The sequence below is a fragment of the Ahaetulla prasina genome, chromosome 6 (assembly GCF_028640845.1).
Source record: "Ahaetulla prasina isolate Xishuangbanna chromosome 6, ASM2864084v1, whole genome shotgun sequence".
NCBI classification, from domain to species: Eukaryota; Metazoa; Chordata; class Lepidosauria; order Squamata; family Colubridae; genus Ahaetulla; species Ahaetulla prasina.
The window spans coordinates 84,628,876-84,646,945 of NC_080544.1; the positions used below are offsets into that span (position 1 = coordinate 84,628,876).

At 40.1% G+C, this 18,070-nt stretch overlaps 1 protein-coding gene across 1 annotated transcript in view; it reads right to left on the minus strand.

Annotated features, from left to right (window-relative positions):
- Nucleotides 1-7,494: 7,494 nt before the first annotated feature.
- The window catches only part of GPR149 (G protein-coupled receptor 149), a 43,024-nt gene continuing 32,448 nt past the window's right edge, over nucleotides 7,495-18,070 (minus strand). The window contains exon 4 of the mRNA XM_058188657.1: nucleotides 7,495-8,067. Coding sequence (XP_058044640.1) covers nucleotides 7,495-8,067 — 573 coding nt within the window. The remainder of the gene's footprint in view (nucleotides 8,068-18,070) is intronic.

Sequence of the window (18,070 nt, forward strand, 5' to 3'; positions counted from 1 at the left end):
AGTAAAACCAGGGATGTCAGCTTTGGGGTTTTCTGGAACACTGACAGGGGAGGCTCCGCCCACTGACCCCGATGTCATCAGGAAGCTTCTGCGCGATCCTGCTATGAACCGGTAGTAAAACCAGGGATGTCAGCTTTGGGGTTTTCTGGAACACTGACAGGGGAGGCTCAGGCCACTGACCCCGATGTCATCAGGAAGCTTCTGCGATCCTGCTATGAACCGGTAGTAAAACCAGGGATGTCAGCTTTGGGGTTTTCTGGAACACTGACAGGGGAGGCTCAGGCCACTGACCCCGATGTCATCAGGAAGCTTCTGCGATCCTGCTATGAACCGGTAGTAAAACCAGGGATGTCAGCTTTGGGGTTTTCTGGAACACTGACAGGGGAGGCTCAGGCCACTGACCCCGATGTCATCAGGAAGCTTCTGCGATCCTGCTATGAACCGGTAGTAAAACCAGGGATGTCAGCTTTGGGGTTTTCTGGAACACTGACAGGGGAGGCTCCGCCCACTGACCCCGATGTCATCAGGAAGCTTCTGCGCGATCCTGCTATGAACCGGTAGTAAAACCAGGGATGTCAGCTTTGGGGTTTTCTGGAACACTGACAGGGGAGGCTCAGGCCACTGACCCCGATGTCATCAGGAAGCTTCTGCGATCCTGCTATGAACCGGTAGTAAAACCAGGGATGTCAGCTTTGGGGTTTTCTGGAACACTGACAGGGGGGAGGCTCCGCCCACTGACCCCGATGTCATCAGGAAGCTTCTGCGCGCGATCCTGCTATGAACCGGTAGTAAAGGTAAGTAGAACTCACCCCTGCTGCATATGTTATTTATGTAAAAATAGAAGAAGAAACAAGATGAGATGAGGATGATCTAACAGCAAATGTTGGCATATACAGATACAGGTAAAAATCATCTCTCTTCTGGTGCTGCATCTGTGAGCAATTCCATTAAAAAGTGCTGTATCTTATGTCAAGTGTGAAGAAAATTCTTTTTATAATGGCTTATTCACACTTATTAACAAGAGTTTGGTTACACACAGTTCCTTCTTACGGTCTTGCAAAGTAGACAGGACTCACATAAGTACTGAGATGAGTGTGTTAAGAACAGATGGATAAGACATTGCTAAATAGGGTTGAAAAATGTATCCAGCTCTTGCTTAACTGCATATCAGTGGTGGGTTGCCCCCGGTTAGGACTGGTTCTTGCGAACCGGTAGTAAAACCAGGGATGTCAGCTTTGGGGTTTTCTGGAACACTGACAGGGGGGAGGCTCCGCCCACTGACCCCGATGTCATCAGGAAGCTTCTGCGCGCGATCCTGCTATGAACCGGTAGTAAAGGTAAGTAGAACTCACCCCTGCTGCATATGTTATTTATGTAAAAATAGAAGAAGAAACAAGATGAGATGAGGATGAAGATGAAGATGAGGATGAGGATGATCTAACAGCAAATGTTGGCATATACAGATACAGGTAAAAATCATCTCTCTTCTGGTGCTGCATCTGTGAGCAATTCCATTAAAAAGTGCTGTATCTTATGTCAAGTGTGAAGAAAATTCTTTTTATAATGGCTTATTCACACTTATTAACAAGAGTTTGGTTACACACAGTTCCTTCTTACGGTCTTGCAAAGTAGACAGGACTCACATAAGTACTGAGATGAGTGTGTTAAGAACAGATGGATAAGACATTGCTAAATAGGGTTGAAAATGAAAATTGAAAAATGTGATTTACTCATTTATTCTTTGCCCTCAGAGCATTGTCAAACATAAGAAATGGTATGGCAAGAAAACAAAAAGCTTACAGACACTTATCACTGCAGTAATACTATGTTCACTACATTCATTAGTCTACTAAATGCTATGAATCCTTGGAAACCATCCATTAGCACAACAACACAAGCTATTAGAGACATTGGAGTAATTTACACTTAGGAATTAATGACTGATTTAGAAGACTAATAGACATATTCTTGAAATATTCTTCAAAGCAAGAAACAAACAATCTAATAGATACTGTGAATATTTTTTAATTGGTGCTAGTTTTATGTTTTAATTATAATGTTCCTGTTATATATGTTATATGTGTATTTTGTTGTCAACTGCCTACTTAATGGGCCTACTTAATGTTTTTACACTAATACTCCATGTTATATTGGGATGCAAGCTACACACAACTCTCAGTTAATGTATTTGTGCTCTGATCCTTAACATGTATTTACATGGAAGGAAACCCCATTAAATTAGATTGAATACACTATCATTCACACTGTTTTGGTTTGATGTACACTTTTTCCTTCCCCCCACCCCACTCCAAAGCTGAGCCGATACAGGATCATTTCAACACACTTTATTTGTTAAAGTATTTGTGAGAATGCTGCATCTACTGCTTAATCGTTAAATACAATAGGCTATCATTTCAAACAGCAGATGCAGCAATGACAGAGCTGTGTGTGCTGTCAAGCGTACCCTGAATTCCCTAAAGTAGATTAATGGCCATAGTTGAGCCAGACGTCAAGTCCTATTGCCAACATTGAAGTCAGTCCAATTATCTTCTACACATGGAAATAATAAAAGCAAAGAAGTCATAGTAATAGAAAAGAGAGAAGAATCATGTTGCTCAGTGCCTCAGGCAGCAATTTTTTTAAAATGAAGCTTTCTCAGATAGTTTCAGAAGTAAACACCTGGAATAATAGATTTGCTGCCCTTTGCTGACAATGAAGATGGATTCAGAGCAGCCCAGGACTATTATTGTTATTGTTAGTATTAGCATATGCCATTGTTACATTAGCCAAGAGACCACAATGCAATTGCAGAATAGTAGTTTGGCTGCCATTTACCAGCTCTGTTGTAGGGCATGCTCCCAATCTTCCCAAGCTACATCACAGGAGAGCAACCTGACTTCACACAAGACAAAAAAGACAAGCTGCTCTTCTTGCAGTATCATACAAAGCCCCCTCCCTTCCCTGGAACTGCCTCGCAAGTGGGCATTGCAACCAGGAAGGTTCAGAGCTGGGAAGAATCTAACTGCCTGCATGGAGCACCAACTCATCTGCCCACTGAAGTGGTGCTTATTTATCTGCTCACATAGAACATGCTTTTGAACTGCTAGGTGGACAGAGGTTGAAGTGAGCTCACCCTGCCACGCAGTACTAGGACTTGAACCGCGGGAACGTTAAGCCACTGAGCTACTGCACTTCCACTGTGTCATTAAACCACTTCCTAGCCAAGGACTGATGTTCTAGATTATAGTTCAATTAAATAGAAATTGAGATGTGAAAGGACAGGGAGAAGAAAGTGTTTTGAACATTGAACCTCTCAAATTTCAATGTGAAGTGAAATGTATTACTCAGTAGCTTAAAATTATTGCTGTTCAGTTAATTCAGTATCCATAATTCTTTTTTCAATTCCACATGAAGTTTGATTGGATCACATTTCTTTCAAATCACCTTCAAAAAGATCTCTTTGACAACTATCTTTCTGACAATAAATACCAAACACTATGTTTGAAGTTTATTAAAGGTCAGAGGGATCGAAAAAATCAGAGAAGAAAAGGATGAAATAACTCATTAGAGATTTAAAAGGATTTAAAATTTTAAATCCATCTGGTTTTCTAAAAATGATAAGCCATTCACTATTTCTAAAGTTCTCTAATAAACAATAGGAAGGAATAATTAATTTTTAATATAATGCAAATAACTCTTAATGGATAAATGATATTCAATTATTTCAATTTTTTATTGAAATGAAACAATCCAGTTAGCCACTCAACAGAATGCCATCTATAGCCTGGGTGAACAGTGCTTTTATCACAACAGTACATTACCTTACAATAGGTTGAGTCCTGAGCTGGTTTTACCTAACGTAAGATAAATGCACAACTACCAATATCAAATTCTTGGAAGTATGATGAAGTTTCTGTGTACAGTCATAGTCTCAAGAAATTAATAGAAAACAGGACATAACGTTGATTGGCAGTACTGAACAGTGAAGATTTGGAGACTTTAAGACAGAATTTTCATTTCAGTCTGCAAAAATTCGATTTAGCCCATTCTTTAAAATTGTCAAAATGCTCTCCACATTTGTGGTTTGCAGTTTCAGTGACTTCAAAACACACCATAACAGGAGTTCTGAATCAATAATTTGAACAGTTCAAAATGCCCTAATTGAAAAATTCTCTTTGAAGTTGATGAAAATCAAGGAAAGGTGAAAAGATAAATTAATCATCTTAACTAACAGACTGATGACTTCAATGCAAATTAAAAATAGAACTGGTAAACAAGAGCAGTAAAATATCAGCATCTCTCCTATCGACATCACAAAAATATGGACAGTTTAAGAATGAGTTAATCAGCAATTCCCTGTATGTGTGTGGTGGCTCCTTTGAAATCTATGTACTGTTGATCCCTGTGGAAATAGGTCACTTGAAGGAACTCCCAAGTTTTCAGTAAAGCATCAAAATGTGCCCATCTAAATTCAATTAAATTCAAACCTTATTGTAATAGCTATATTTTAAAGTATACAATATATATAAATCAAAATATACCTTTTTGGGCATAGCAAGCTATTGAGAATGTCTCTAGATTTCACACTATTTTCATACAGTGCAAGAAAGATGAAGAGTTATAATGAATTTTGGAACAATATTTCCCCCATTTTATTGATGTTTCTGCCTAGAGCCACATTTCTTTCTCACTTTCAAGACTGATGTGAGATTTGAAAAACTAACTTCCATTGTTTATATGCTTATTGATTTAAAGGAGGCATATGATAAAGTGAACAGGCTTGGATTATGAAATATTTTGCAGAGATATGGAGTTGAATATAGGCTGTTGAAGTTGGTAAAAGTATTATATGGTGGAAGTAAAGAATGAGTGACAAAAAGTTAAGCATTTGACAAATGTTTCAACATTGAGGAGGAAATAAAACCAAGGCATATGTTGATCTTATAGTTGTGTAATATATTGATGGATAAATGTCTGCTTGTGTTCATTAGGAGTAAGTTGCTTATGGATTTCAGCATGTGTGCACTTTTGTATGTACACAATGTGATATTTGCAGAAAACCTGAATGGTATAAAATGGTGTTGGATTATATGATGCAATGAGAAGAATGGATCTGAAAATGAATACATCAAAGACAAAGTTAGTTGTTTTCCACAGATAAAATGATTGATTGAAAGATGGCCAGTCACATATAAATCACTAAAAAGCAGCAAAATAAAGTCATGTTCTTGGCTAGCGTGTTTATTAAAGGTGAAAAATGGATTGTAAAATAAATTATTTCTTGGTCACTTACAATGTTGCAACTTTTGTAGTAATTCTACTGGAGCTCAATTTGTGCCTCAGCAAATACTGAAATAAAACTGTCAGTGCTAAAGCAAGCAACAACACTTTTTAAAGTTTATGTGGCACAGACCAATTATTTCAAAATATGAGAGACATATCTCAATTTTATGAAATTAAAAACTGAATACAAGAATTAAAAAGTGTAGGTAATTTTGTGTTTCTTTGTACAAATACACACAGCATTTGTGTGCGCGTAATAATACCCCATTGAAAAATAGCTTTTGACCACCTCCACTTTTATATCCACGTGGAGTTAGGCCAGTATTAAAAATTAAAACAAATGGTAGAAGTATTAAATTAGAAAAACACTAGGTATGACACCCAAACTGGCTTTTTGAGGTCAGAATGAGAGATAGAGCTGGTTTCTTTATATTAATTCTCTCTCATGGCTTAAAACTAATCAAGGAGAGAAGCAACTTAGAACTAAGGAGAAATTTTGTGACAGAACAATTAATCAGTGGAACAACTTGCCTCCAGAAGTTGTGAATGCTCCAACACTGGAAGTTTTTAAGAAAGTGTGGGATAACCATTTGTCTGAAATGGTGTAGGGTTTCCTGCCTAAGCAGCGGGTTGGACTAGAAGACCTCCAAGGTTCCTTCTGTTATTCTATTCTAAACTGAATAGGAGAAAAAGTATTATGAGCTCTTCAGATTCAACCTAGCCCTAACCACATTCTGATGAAAGCAGTATATAGCATTCTGTATATTCATAGCATCCATAGCAGATCTAGTTCCTGATGGAGCTAGTTGCTTACAGTGGTTTTCCTATATTGTCCATGACTTCCATAATATTTGTGTATGCTCTATGGAAAAAAAGCTCTTTAATATATATAAAGGTAAAGATTCCCCTGGCACATATGTGCTAGTTGTTCCCGACTTTAGGGGGTGGTGCTCATCTCCGTTTCAAAGCTGAAGAGCCAGCGCTATCTGAAGATGTCTCTGTGTTCATGCGGCCAGCATGACTAAACATTGAAGGCACACGGGATGCTGTTACCTTCCCACCAAAGGTGGTCCCTATTTTTTCTACTTGCATTTTTTACGTGCTTTTGAACTGCTAGGTTGGCAGAAGCTGGGACAAGTAATGGGAGCTCACCCCGTTACACAGCAGCACTAGGGATTCGAACCGCTGAACTGCTGATCTTTCAATCAAAAACCTTAGCCACTGAGCCACTGCATCCCTTTAATATATATACATCAGTGCAAAGCCTTTCCAATCTATATACCATATTAGTGAAAAAATAGGTTACATTCCTTCTTGAAAGCAAAATGTGATTCTTTTCAATGGTCATTAATCACTACTCCAGGAGTGTAATAAGGTCATTGCGTTAAAATAACCAAAAAGTTCTTTCTGTAAATAATTAGCCTTTTTGTATTAATCTTTACACTTAACATTGTTCACAAATGGCCACTCACATCTATTGTTATGTTGGCTAAATACACTGAAAGATGGTAGCTATTTCCTTTCTGGTGAAAGGAATAGCCTGAATAGTGCTGCACCTGGTGGACCTGGTCTGGGTTTGGAAACCAAGAAAAATCAGTTCTGGTTAGTAATTAGATATCATACCATTAAAGAATGCCAGAGTTGTAGGCTAGGTGGGAAGTCGAAACCATCTTTATCCTTTTATCAAAAATATTACAATGCAATCATAAGGTTGAAACTAAATTCATTTTGTCTCCCTTCTCAAATTCCATAAAAGCTAGAAATCAGCTTTTTTTTTTTTAATGAAGACTGAGGGTCCGGGGTAACTCATGGTCCCCCTGAGATTGTTGCTGGGAGGCTGCAATCCTTTAACAACCCCAATTTTTAATCCAGGATTCACAGCCTCCCTTACGTATCCCTTAAAGGTCTCACTTTTCGCTCTACTGCTAGTGCAGCAAAACCGGCATTAAGAGTAGAGATTTAAGTTACCTCATCAAGCAAACTTCCAACGGTAATTCTTCAGAAGTCAGAGAGGGAAATCTGCCCTTTCCTAAGGAATATGGCAATACTGCTGAAAACAGCTTTTGGACAAAGTATGTAATTAATGCATTCTGTTGTGAATGCATTAATTATTAAATTATTTCCTCAAATGCCATGAATAAATGGTTCAGGGTCCAAGCAAACTTAAAAAAATGAGGGTACAAATTATTCACAGTCCCATTTTTCTCTGTTTTAGTTGCCAAGCCCATCTTCTTCTCTTTTCCTGTATGCTTTGTTTAACATTTGTATTTCTTCCTGATAACCCTCTTTTTCCAAGTGCTGTTTTTTACTATTCTGCCTGTGAGCTTCGACAGTGTCAGGAATGGATATGTTCAGATCACTGTTGGGATTGCTTGACGGTATGAAGAGTGAATAAGACGCTGTTTCTCCTAAATCACATGAGACAAATCTATTTTCTTTCCGAGAATAACGTAAGGATGGAGAGCGGACCTGGGTAGAGGATTGGCTAATATTACTTATGATGGAAACAGTGTCCATGGCTTCTTCGTTGTCACAAATTTCAAGCACCTCTAAGTGAATCTTCACATTGGTGTCAGTAAATGTAGTTGGAGAATCCTCGGGATTTGGCTCATGGCCCACACTCTTGGAGCGATACACTTCAATTTTCTTGGATGTGGGAGTGATTTTTTGTCCTTCTGAGCTTACCTCATACGTAGATAAAGAGAGGGTTTTTCCTGTGGGAGCTTGGAGAGACACAGTTCCTTGAAATGCACACAGAGGAATAGCTAAGGCACCGCCTGAACGCTGAAATGAGAAAAATGGTTATTATTTAATGTTGCTTCCACAAGCAAAAAAACAGTTGTCAACAATCCAATTACATCTCATTATTTTTCACTGCTGTGTGTTGAGAATACTTTTTAATGGCCTTAGATGTCATTGATGGTATAAAAATATATGCTTCTTTATTCACAGTTCTTATTCTGAATGTGCAAAACAGAATTTATTTATCATGTATTGACTCCTTCTGTTCCCCACACAATTGCACAAAACTCACTATTCCTTTTTATGTTTTAACCATTAAGACAATTTTGTCCTTGCAGGTATCAGCACCTGTCCAACATTGTCTAAGTTTGAAAGCTAAGCAGAATTAGCCTTGGTTAATACTTTGAATAGAAGATCTCCAGAGAATACCAGAGCTATATGTTGCTATCTTGAAAACAATGCAAAGTTATCAGAGCTTCATAATGGAATAATTATCTTCCTGGACAAAGAACTTCTATCCATTAATCTCATTTGCTCATTCGAGATGTATCAAATAATAATTATTAATCAGTGAGTTGATTATGTTGATAAATTGATTGGACTGGAGTGTATAATTTTATAAACTAAAGGCAAAAAAAATAACATGTAAATGAATTGGGCCAAATAGCCACTACAGCCAGATATTCCTCAACTTACAGTCAGTTTTTTTTTCCATTTATATCCCGCCCTTCTCCAAAGACTCAGGGCGGCTTACACTATGTTAGCAATAGTCTTCATTCTATTTGTACATTTATATACAAAGTCAACTTATTGCCCCCAACAATCTGGGTCCTCATTTTACCTACCTTATAAAGGATGGAAGGCTGAGACAACCTTGGGCCTGGTAGGACTAGAACCTGCAGTAATTGCAGGCAGCTGTTGTTAATAACAGACTGCATTAGCAATCTGAGCCACAGAGTCCTCAATTGTGCAATAGCAATAGCAGTTGTGCAATAGCAATAGCACTTAGACTTATATACTGCTTCACAGTATTTACAGCCTTCTCTCTAAGCAGTTTCCAGAGTCAGCATATTGCTCCCAACAATCTGGGTCCTCATTTTACCAATCTCAAGAAGGATGGAAGGCTGGGTCAACCTTGAGGCGGTGAGATTCGAACTGCTGGCAGCTGGCAGTCAGCAGAAGTAGCCTGCAATACTGCATTCTAACCACTGTGCCACCACAGCTCTTAATGACCATTTGAAGTTATGACAGACTTTCCCAGAGCTACTTGTGACCTGCTTTCAGCTCATGAAGGCTGCATATTCCTGTGGTCACATGACTACAATTTAGTTGCTTGACAACTAGTTCACTTTTATGGATGTTTGTAGCACCCCACAGTAACATGACCCATGATCTGCAACATTTTATGTCAATTTTCAACTTTTACTTCTGTATTCCAGCAATAAATGGGGCAATAAATGCCCTAGGTTTGTTTAACATTTATTTAGGCAAAGGTAAAGGTTCCCCTCGCACATATGTGCTAGTCATTGCCGACTCTAGGGGGCGGTGCTCATCTCCGTTTTAATGACTTGCAAAAATGTAATTTTTAATCAGGTCATGTGATGCCTTGATTTACGATCATAATGACTTATGACTATAATTTTGGGTTTGAAATAATTATGGTTGCAAATTGACGACTACCTGTATCTCTACAGTAGAAAAATATACAAAATATATTTGCAATAGAAAAAATATATGAAAAATATATGAAGGATGAATTCTTTCATTTTCTTTTTTCATTACCCAGGCTGTTGAAAGTGCAGAAAGTTTTATTATTTCTAAAGACAGGAAGAGAGAGAATCAAGGTAACAATCTGATATACACTTTTCTGGAAAGAAAAACCTCTCAATCTACTCCTGAAAACACACAAGCTTAGCTTAAAGAAGATATGAATATCAAGAAAAAAATAGCCAGATTTCCTTGCTACAGGGATTCAACAAATTGTGCTTTTTTTTCCAGAAGAAAAAAATAATAATCAGTACTTTTTTCTGTACTGAGTGCCTTAATTATGATTATAATTATAATCATCATAATTAAGGCACTCAGTACAGAAAAAAGTACTGATTATTATTTTTTTCTTCTGCACCACCAATACATGGATCTATTTTGTCTTTTCGGTCAGTGTAGAAAAGCATGTTAAGTGAAAATGTGTGTAAAAGTCTGAAAAGTATATCTAGTTTCACCAATGAAATCAGTAATCCAAATGGTGAAGAAGTTATGAAATGTTATTGAGCTGTGGTGGTGCAGTGGTTAGAAAGCGGTTTTGCAGGCGGACTCTTCCCCCAAGCAGAAATTAGATCCTGACCGGATCAAGGTTGACACAGCCTTCCATCCTTCCAAGTTTAGTAAAATGAGGAACCAGATTGTTGAGGGCAATATGCTGACATCTGAAACTATTTAGAGAATGCTATAAAGCACTATGAAGCAGTATATAAGTCTAAGTGCAATTGCTATGGTATCCCAAACAGATTGATGTGTACTGCAGTGTATGGGCTGCCATTTAATGCGAAAGAGGTACCAGCTGTAAATATTGAGGGATTCTTTTGCACTTTATTTTCTTTCTAATATACCTTTGTATTCATGTCTACAGCTTGGAGCCTCCGCCTAAAATCTATTCAGGACATACACCGACTGAGATGAAATGTCCAAACACCAGACTGGATGCAAAAGGAGATTTTGACTTCAGGTTTACTAATTAGATTTCTGGCAGAAAGTGGTCAATGTTGCAGGCTATAAAAAATTTCTGGAATAGTAGAAGCAGTTCAGGGGGAGTGAATCTTGTTGAACAGAATGGAAAACTAAAATCATCCATGAAATGTCTCTCTGGTACAGTTTCTTTAATGGAATATGTGTTTGACCTTGAAGGGTAAGGGAGGAGATACTGTATAGGATAGGGGTACCCAATTCCTGGGCTGTGACCAACTACCAGGGTGTGGCCTGTTTGAAACCAGGTGGAGAGAAAGGGGCAAGCATGCGTGTGTGAAGCTCCACTCGTGTAAGCGGCGGGTAAGTATGTACACACGGGCAAAGTGCCTGCCACTTACATGAGTGGAGCTTTGCATACGGACAAATGGAGCTGTGCATGCACATGTGCACCTGCCACTCACATACCTCCCTTGCGCTGGGCCAGGCCACCAAGCTGGAAAGTTTATGGATTGCTGGGCTAGGAAACAATCCGATAAGTGAGGGAGGAGCTCCTGGTGGATTAACAGTCAGAGAAAGAAATTTAGGAATTATCTGCCCTAATTAATCAGGTGGTTAAAAGGTGTGGTGGGGAGTTGGACCTTCAGACTTGCAAGGTTCTGTTAATATAAACTTACAGTAAAGTAGAATTAGCTCATCTAATCATGTTTCCTGTCTGGTTTGCACAGGTGGGCTGACAGTTTTTAATTATGGAATTATGTGCAAGTCCATAATTAGCCAAGAACTACCAGATATATTTGGGAGATCTGTTGTTTCTCTCTGTTGTTAACCATGTCCTTTCATTGCTCTTCCTTTCTACCTTTTTACTCTCTCCTTGGAACACAAAGCAAGAAAGCAGGGAGAGAGAGAGGGAAGAGAAGAAAGAAAGAGAGAGGGAGAGAGAGAAAGAAAGACGTTGCTTTTATTACTCTTAAAAACTTTATGAGCAATTGTGTAATGAAAACATCCATGAAAAACAATGACAATGTCTATGTGGAACAATTTAATTTAAAGAACATCTTTCATTTTCCCTGGTGGTGAGTTATAGTCTTCATTCAACTTTTCTTTCCACATATTTCTCCACACGGACATACTACAGGGCTGCTCAGCAAGTGGAAAAAAGGACTTGGAGAGAAGATGAATGGAAAGAATAAAGGATGAATGGATAGATGGAAGATTGTTTGGACATACTGTACATTACTTCATTCACAAGCCAAATATTTTCCACTCTTGCAATCTATATATAATCACAAACTCACATTCCTGTATCATAGCTAGAAAATGGGACTATATAGCAAATCACGTAGAAGGAAGGATGGAATTGTACAGTTGAAAGCCAATTTAAATTTCACAGGAACCTACCACAACCTGGGTTTAGTTCTATTCAGTCACTACTTGGAAGGAAAACTTTGGTCTGAGTGAGGGAAACACTATCAAACACCAGAGTGATTTTTCTTCAGGTTACAAGTCTGAAGACCCACATTGATTTGTTCCTGATGAAAATGCTGAAAATGTCCAAATGAATCCTTGGAAGAATATTTACAACTTTGTTCCAGCAATACTGTTTGTTTCTATGTCTCTTCTCACTTGCCTCTCCCATAAATCAGGTCCTCACTATTTTCTTGTTTGACTGCTTCAAAAGGATATAATATTGACTGAAATATACATAGTATCATTACTTCTGTCTAGAGCTTTTTTATATATAAAAAGGTATTCTTTTTTCCTGAGAGCTGTCTAGATCTCCATGATGATTGGCAAGCTATAAATATTCTGAATGCAACATTTTAGAAATGGAGGCAGACGGCTTTGGAGTGATATGCACAAGGCATTAGTCCATAAAGTAGCTACTGTAGCCACAGTAGGACAAATGGGTGTGACAAAAACAAAGGTAAAATTTGATGAAATGTATTTGATGTTTCAATGAATTAAAATTATATCAAATAACTCATGTGGAGTTAAGTTCTTTCTCCTTATTAGGAAAGGATGGAGAGAACCAAGGGGAGAGAATCAGTTGGACAGCTAGTAGCTATTAGAGGAAAGTATTAGAGGAACAAAATTGATTTCTCTGTTCAGAAACCCAAATAATGGCTTTGTTTTAGTTTGCCAAAGAGGAAAAGCTCAGAGTAATTCAATAGTTAATTTTTCATAGAAAGATATTCCCACAGGAGAAGAAGGATCTGTTGAGCTGCATCAGAGGTGGAATTTTAAATTACAAGAGGAAACCTAGACAGAAGAACAAGGAGTGGAGGCAGAAGCAAAATAGAAAAGATACAGCATCTGGCAACTAAGATGGACCTAAACAGCAGTGACTGTTATAGATTGATGGGTTTGATAAAGAGTGGAGAAGGCTGTTAATCCTAAATGTGACTAGACAGCGCTATACTGCTGAATCTTCGTTTCGTTTCCAGGATATTGGTTCAAGGTGAATGAAGTCGCCTGACACAGATCTGGCCATGATCCAGAAAAATGTATCAGACAAAGAGCTTTAACCATTAATTACCAATGAAAGAAATATTTGGTTTATTTTTTGTAAATCATTGATGAAAGAACATATTTGTACATAATTTCTATGTTGTATATGTTTTATACACATATACTTGGATATTCAAGTAACTTTTTTGAGGAAGGGGGTACATTTGATTGAACTGCTCAGTGTTGCATAATTCTTTGCATCCCAAAAGTGCTTTTTAAAAGGCAACTGGATTTTCTTGGTTTCTTCCCCCTCCCCTTGAAAATGTTTCGCTTGTCATTCAAGAAGCTTCTTCAGTTACTGAAGAGTAAAGGAGTGATTATTGCAGCACCAGGGAGAGATCTCTCAGATATCTTAGTTGACCCCCAGATAGAAAAAAGACTAGGAATGCCACACGATGGAGAGAGACGGGTGGAGGAATGTGTCAGGAAAGTTAAGAAGAGCAGGGTTACCCAGTAGTCACATTAAAAAAATTACAATTTCATGGCAACTCTTACAGACCCTGATCTAGAGGAAAGGATAAATTTTTGAAAGACATATCATATATGGAAATTAGTTGTGGGGAAAGGCATTATTTCACAAGAAAAATAAACAGAAAATGGACATTTATTGTTTTTTTCCCCATAAGACAATGCAAAGCAGTGGTAGGATTCATTTTTTTTTACTACCAGTTCTGTGGGTGTGGCTTGGTGGGTGTGGCAGGGGAAGGATACTATAAAATCTCCATTCCCTCCTCAATCCCCAATCAATCAAGGTTACTGCAAAATCCCCATTTCCTCCTGGTCAGCTGAGACTTGGAAGACAGGAAATAGATGGGGGCGGGGCCAGTCAGAATTTTTACTACCGGTTCTCAGAACTACTCAAAAGTTTCGCTACCGGTTCTCCAGAACTGGTCAGAACCTGCTGAAACCCACCTCTGGTGCAAAGGTAATTTGATTTGATGACACTTTGCTCAAGTCACCCCTCTATCAAAACGAGGCCTAGCTCTGAAACTGTGGATCCAACTGGAAGTTTTCAAAGCATTTTGTTTGGAATGTTGACTTTTCTGCTGCTTTTGGTATTGTAGCAAGTATATGCAAGTTTGCAAGTCCAATTTCTTATGTGGGGAACAAAGAGAAAGGCAGTTGATTGTTGTGGCAGACTCTCAGTCATATGAGTAGCTGGCCAGTGAATTTTACTTTAATAGATAGCCTTGAAGAACTATTTGAGGGCTGGACATTTTTTGTTTGTTTGTTTCTGCTTATATTTTCTCACTTCACTTGTTAACATTTGCTTGCTGTGCAGCTTAATCTGCTGGGAAATGGGGAGAGAGGGAGAGGAAAATGGAATAATTGAGCAATTATTTGGTGGGGTTTTGCTTGCTTATATCTTCTTAGGTGTGACCATACATTCCTCCAAGTCTGTTTATTTATTCAGATGTTATTTGTGCCTGATGTAATTTTTTGTTTATCTTAGTATGTCTGTCCAGTCAGTTCTTTCAGTTTCTCATTCATCTTCATTCTTCTCACTCCCACATCCCATGTTTAATTCCCTTTCTAATTCCTCTCTCTGTTGTCATCTACTTGTACATCTCTGTCTTGAGTAAATGGGCCCAAGACATGTGTGAGGTTAGGTTATTTTATACTGAATTAGACTGAAATATATAAAACTAAAACCCCATTAAAATTAATAATAGAAAATTTAAAATCGATAAAATTTAAGCCAGCCCCGCGCGAGTGAAAAGATGTGTCTTCAGTTCACGGCGGAAGGTCCGAAGGTCAGGTATTTGGCGTAAACCCGGGGGAAGCTCGTTCCAGAGCGTGGGAGCCCCCACAGAGAAGGACCTTCCCCTGGGGGCCGCCAGCCGACATTGCTTGGCGGACGGCACCCTGAGAAGTCCCTCTCTGTGAGAGCGTACGGGTCGGTGGGAGGCATGCAGTAACAGCAGGCGGTCCCGTAAGTACCCAGGCCCTAAGCCATGGAGCGCTTTAAAGGTCGTAACCAAAACCTTAAAGTGCACTCGAAAGGCCACAGGTAGCCAGTGCAGTCTGAGCAGGAGCGGTGTTACGTGGGAGCTACGCGTAGCTCCCTCTATCACCCGCGCAGCTGCATTCTGGACTAACTGAAGCCTCCAAGTGCACCTCAAGGGGAGCCCCATGTAGAGAGCATTACAATAATCCAAGCGAGAGGTAACGAGCACATGAGTGACTGTGCACAAGGCATCCTGATCAAGGAAGGGGCGCAACTGCCGAACCAGGCGAACCTGGTGGAAGGCCCTCCTGGAGACGGCCGTCAAACGACAGCCGTTCATCCAGGAGGACACCTAAGTTGCGCACCCTATCCTTTGGGGCCAGTAACTCGCCTCCAACAGTCAGCCGCGGCTGCAGCTGACTGAATCAGGATGCCGGCATCCACAGCCACTCCGTCTTGGAGGGATTAAGCTTGAGCCTGTTTCTCCCCATCCAGACCCGTACGGCTTCCAAACACCGGGACAGCACTTCAACAGCTTCATTGGGGTGGCCCGGGGTGGAAAAGTACAGCTGGGTGTCATCAGCGTACAGCTGGTATCTCACCCTGAAGCCACTGATGATCTCACCCAACGGCTTCATATAGATGTTGAACAGAAGGGGCGAGAGGATCGACCCCTGCGGCACCCCACAAGGTGCCCATTGAGGTGTGTGAGGAAGTTGTCAAGTTTTTCTTTTCCCGTGTGGCCAGATTATGAAGGTGTCGTCTACGTATCTGAGCCACAGTTTGGGTTTAATTAATTAACCAACCTACTCCAAGACCCTGCATACAAGCCCCTAAAAACAGACCCCACCACCTACCTAGAAAAAACCACTAGATCCAAAATAAAAGCCTCCCCCATCAGCGAAGAAATCCAACAAAGAATCATTCCCAGAGAGAAATCATCCAGATGCCCTAAGCTCTACGGCCTCCCCAAGATACACAAAGAAGGAACCCAACTCAGACCCATAGTCAGCTCCATAGGCTCACCTCTACAAAACCTAGCCAAATTTCTCGCCAAACAACTACAGCCCTATGCAGAATCCATCACCTCACACATAAAAAACTCATTCCAGTTCATAGATACCATAAAAAAACAAAACTTACAGCCCAGCAACCTACTCATGAGCTTTGATGTATCCCTCTTCACCCAAGTGCCAATCAAAGAAGCCTTGACAGCTATTCAAAACAAATATAACCCCCCCAAGCACATCCTAGATCTGACCAACCACTGCCTATCCAACACATACTTCATCTATAATGGACAAAAATACAAACAAGTAGAAGGAGCACCCATGGGATCACCCCTCTCACCTGTCATTGCCAATCTCTACGTGGAACACTTTGAAACCCAAGCTCTAGAAAAATCTGATCACAAACCCAAACTCTGGCTCAGATATGTAGACGACACCTTCATAATCTGGCCACACGGGAAAGAAAAACTTGACAACTTCCTCACACACCTCAATAGCCTACACCCCAAAATACAGTTCACCATGGAAACAGAAGTTAATAACCAACTTCCCTTCCTGGATGTCTTAGTCTACAGAAAACCCAATGGCTCCCTAGGACACACCATCTACCAGAAGAAAACACACACAAACCGCTATCTGCACGCACTCTCACACCACCACCCAGCACAGATCAACTCCGTAGCCAAGACACTCATCTCCAGAACAAAATGCTTAGCTGATGAACAACACCTAAAACCGAACTAGACACTCTCACTAACGTACTAACATCCAATGGATTCCAGAGAAATAAGATTACCAAACTAATCCAAAGGACCCCCCCCCTAAAATCCAAGACAGAGAACAAGAAAACGGCACAGCCCTCCTCCCATATATAAAAGGCACCACAGACAGAATCAGCAAGATCCTCCACAAACACAACATCAAGACAGCATTCTGCACAAACAGAAAAATATCCACCATCCTAAGAAACCCCAAAGACAAAATTGAGTTAGAAAATCAAGGAGTATATGAAATCCCATGCACCGCCTGCCCCACCACATACATTGGACAAACCAACAGAAGAATAAGTGCACGCATTGAAGAACACAAGAACTCATTCAAAAGAGGAACCAACTTCTTCCCTGGTCCAACACTTTAAAGTCACAGGACATGAGATTGACTTTATAGAGACCACAACTATCGCCAAAACTGAACACTTTAACAACAGAATAATCAGAGAAGCCATTGAGATAGAAAAACGCCCACACAGCATGAACAAACGAGATGACACCTCCCGCCTACCAGCCATTTGGAAACCCGCCCTTACTGACAAACGAGTCCCTAACACGAGGAATGACACCAGACCCACACTCACAAGGTCCACACAGGATGTCACCACCACACATCCACCCAGAAAGCAGACCCAAACCCACACTGATCATGAAGCACGACCAAGGACCAGAAGCCAGACCGCAGCTGCAACATTAGCCATTTCAAACCCCTCCAATCCATTCATGCAGCAGACTGACACCCACTATGAAGATGTAGCACGACCACAAAGCCAAACAACAGCTATGCAGCTCACCAGCTCAAATCCCCCTGCAGCACAGACTAGACTGAGCACAACCAAGCCCCCACCAACCCAGGACACACCCCCAGCCAATCAGAGCACAAAAAACCCACCATCCAATCAGAGCACAGCCAAGCTCCCACCCAATCAGTTCAAACCCCCACTAGCAGTTAAAAGGAAGAAACAGCTGCGATCACACATTGCTCCCAGAAGCACGAAGCTGAAGCCTGAAGATGACGAATGAGACTTCGTTGAAACGTCGCCAAGACACTTCCAATTTTACACGGGAGAAAACCCGAACAACCAAAGACCTATATACAAACACCCGTGAAAACCTCAGAAAAC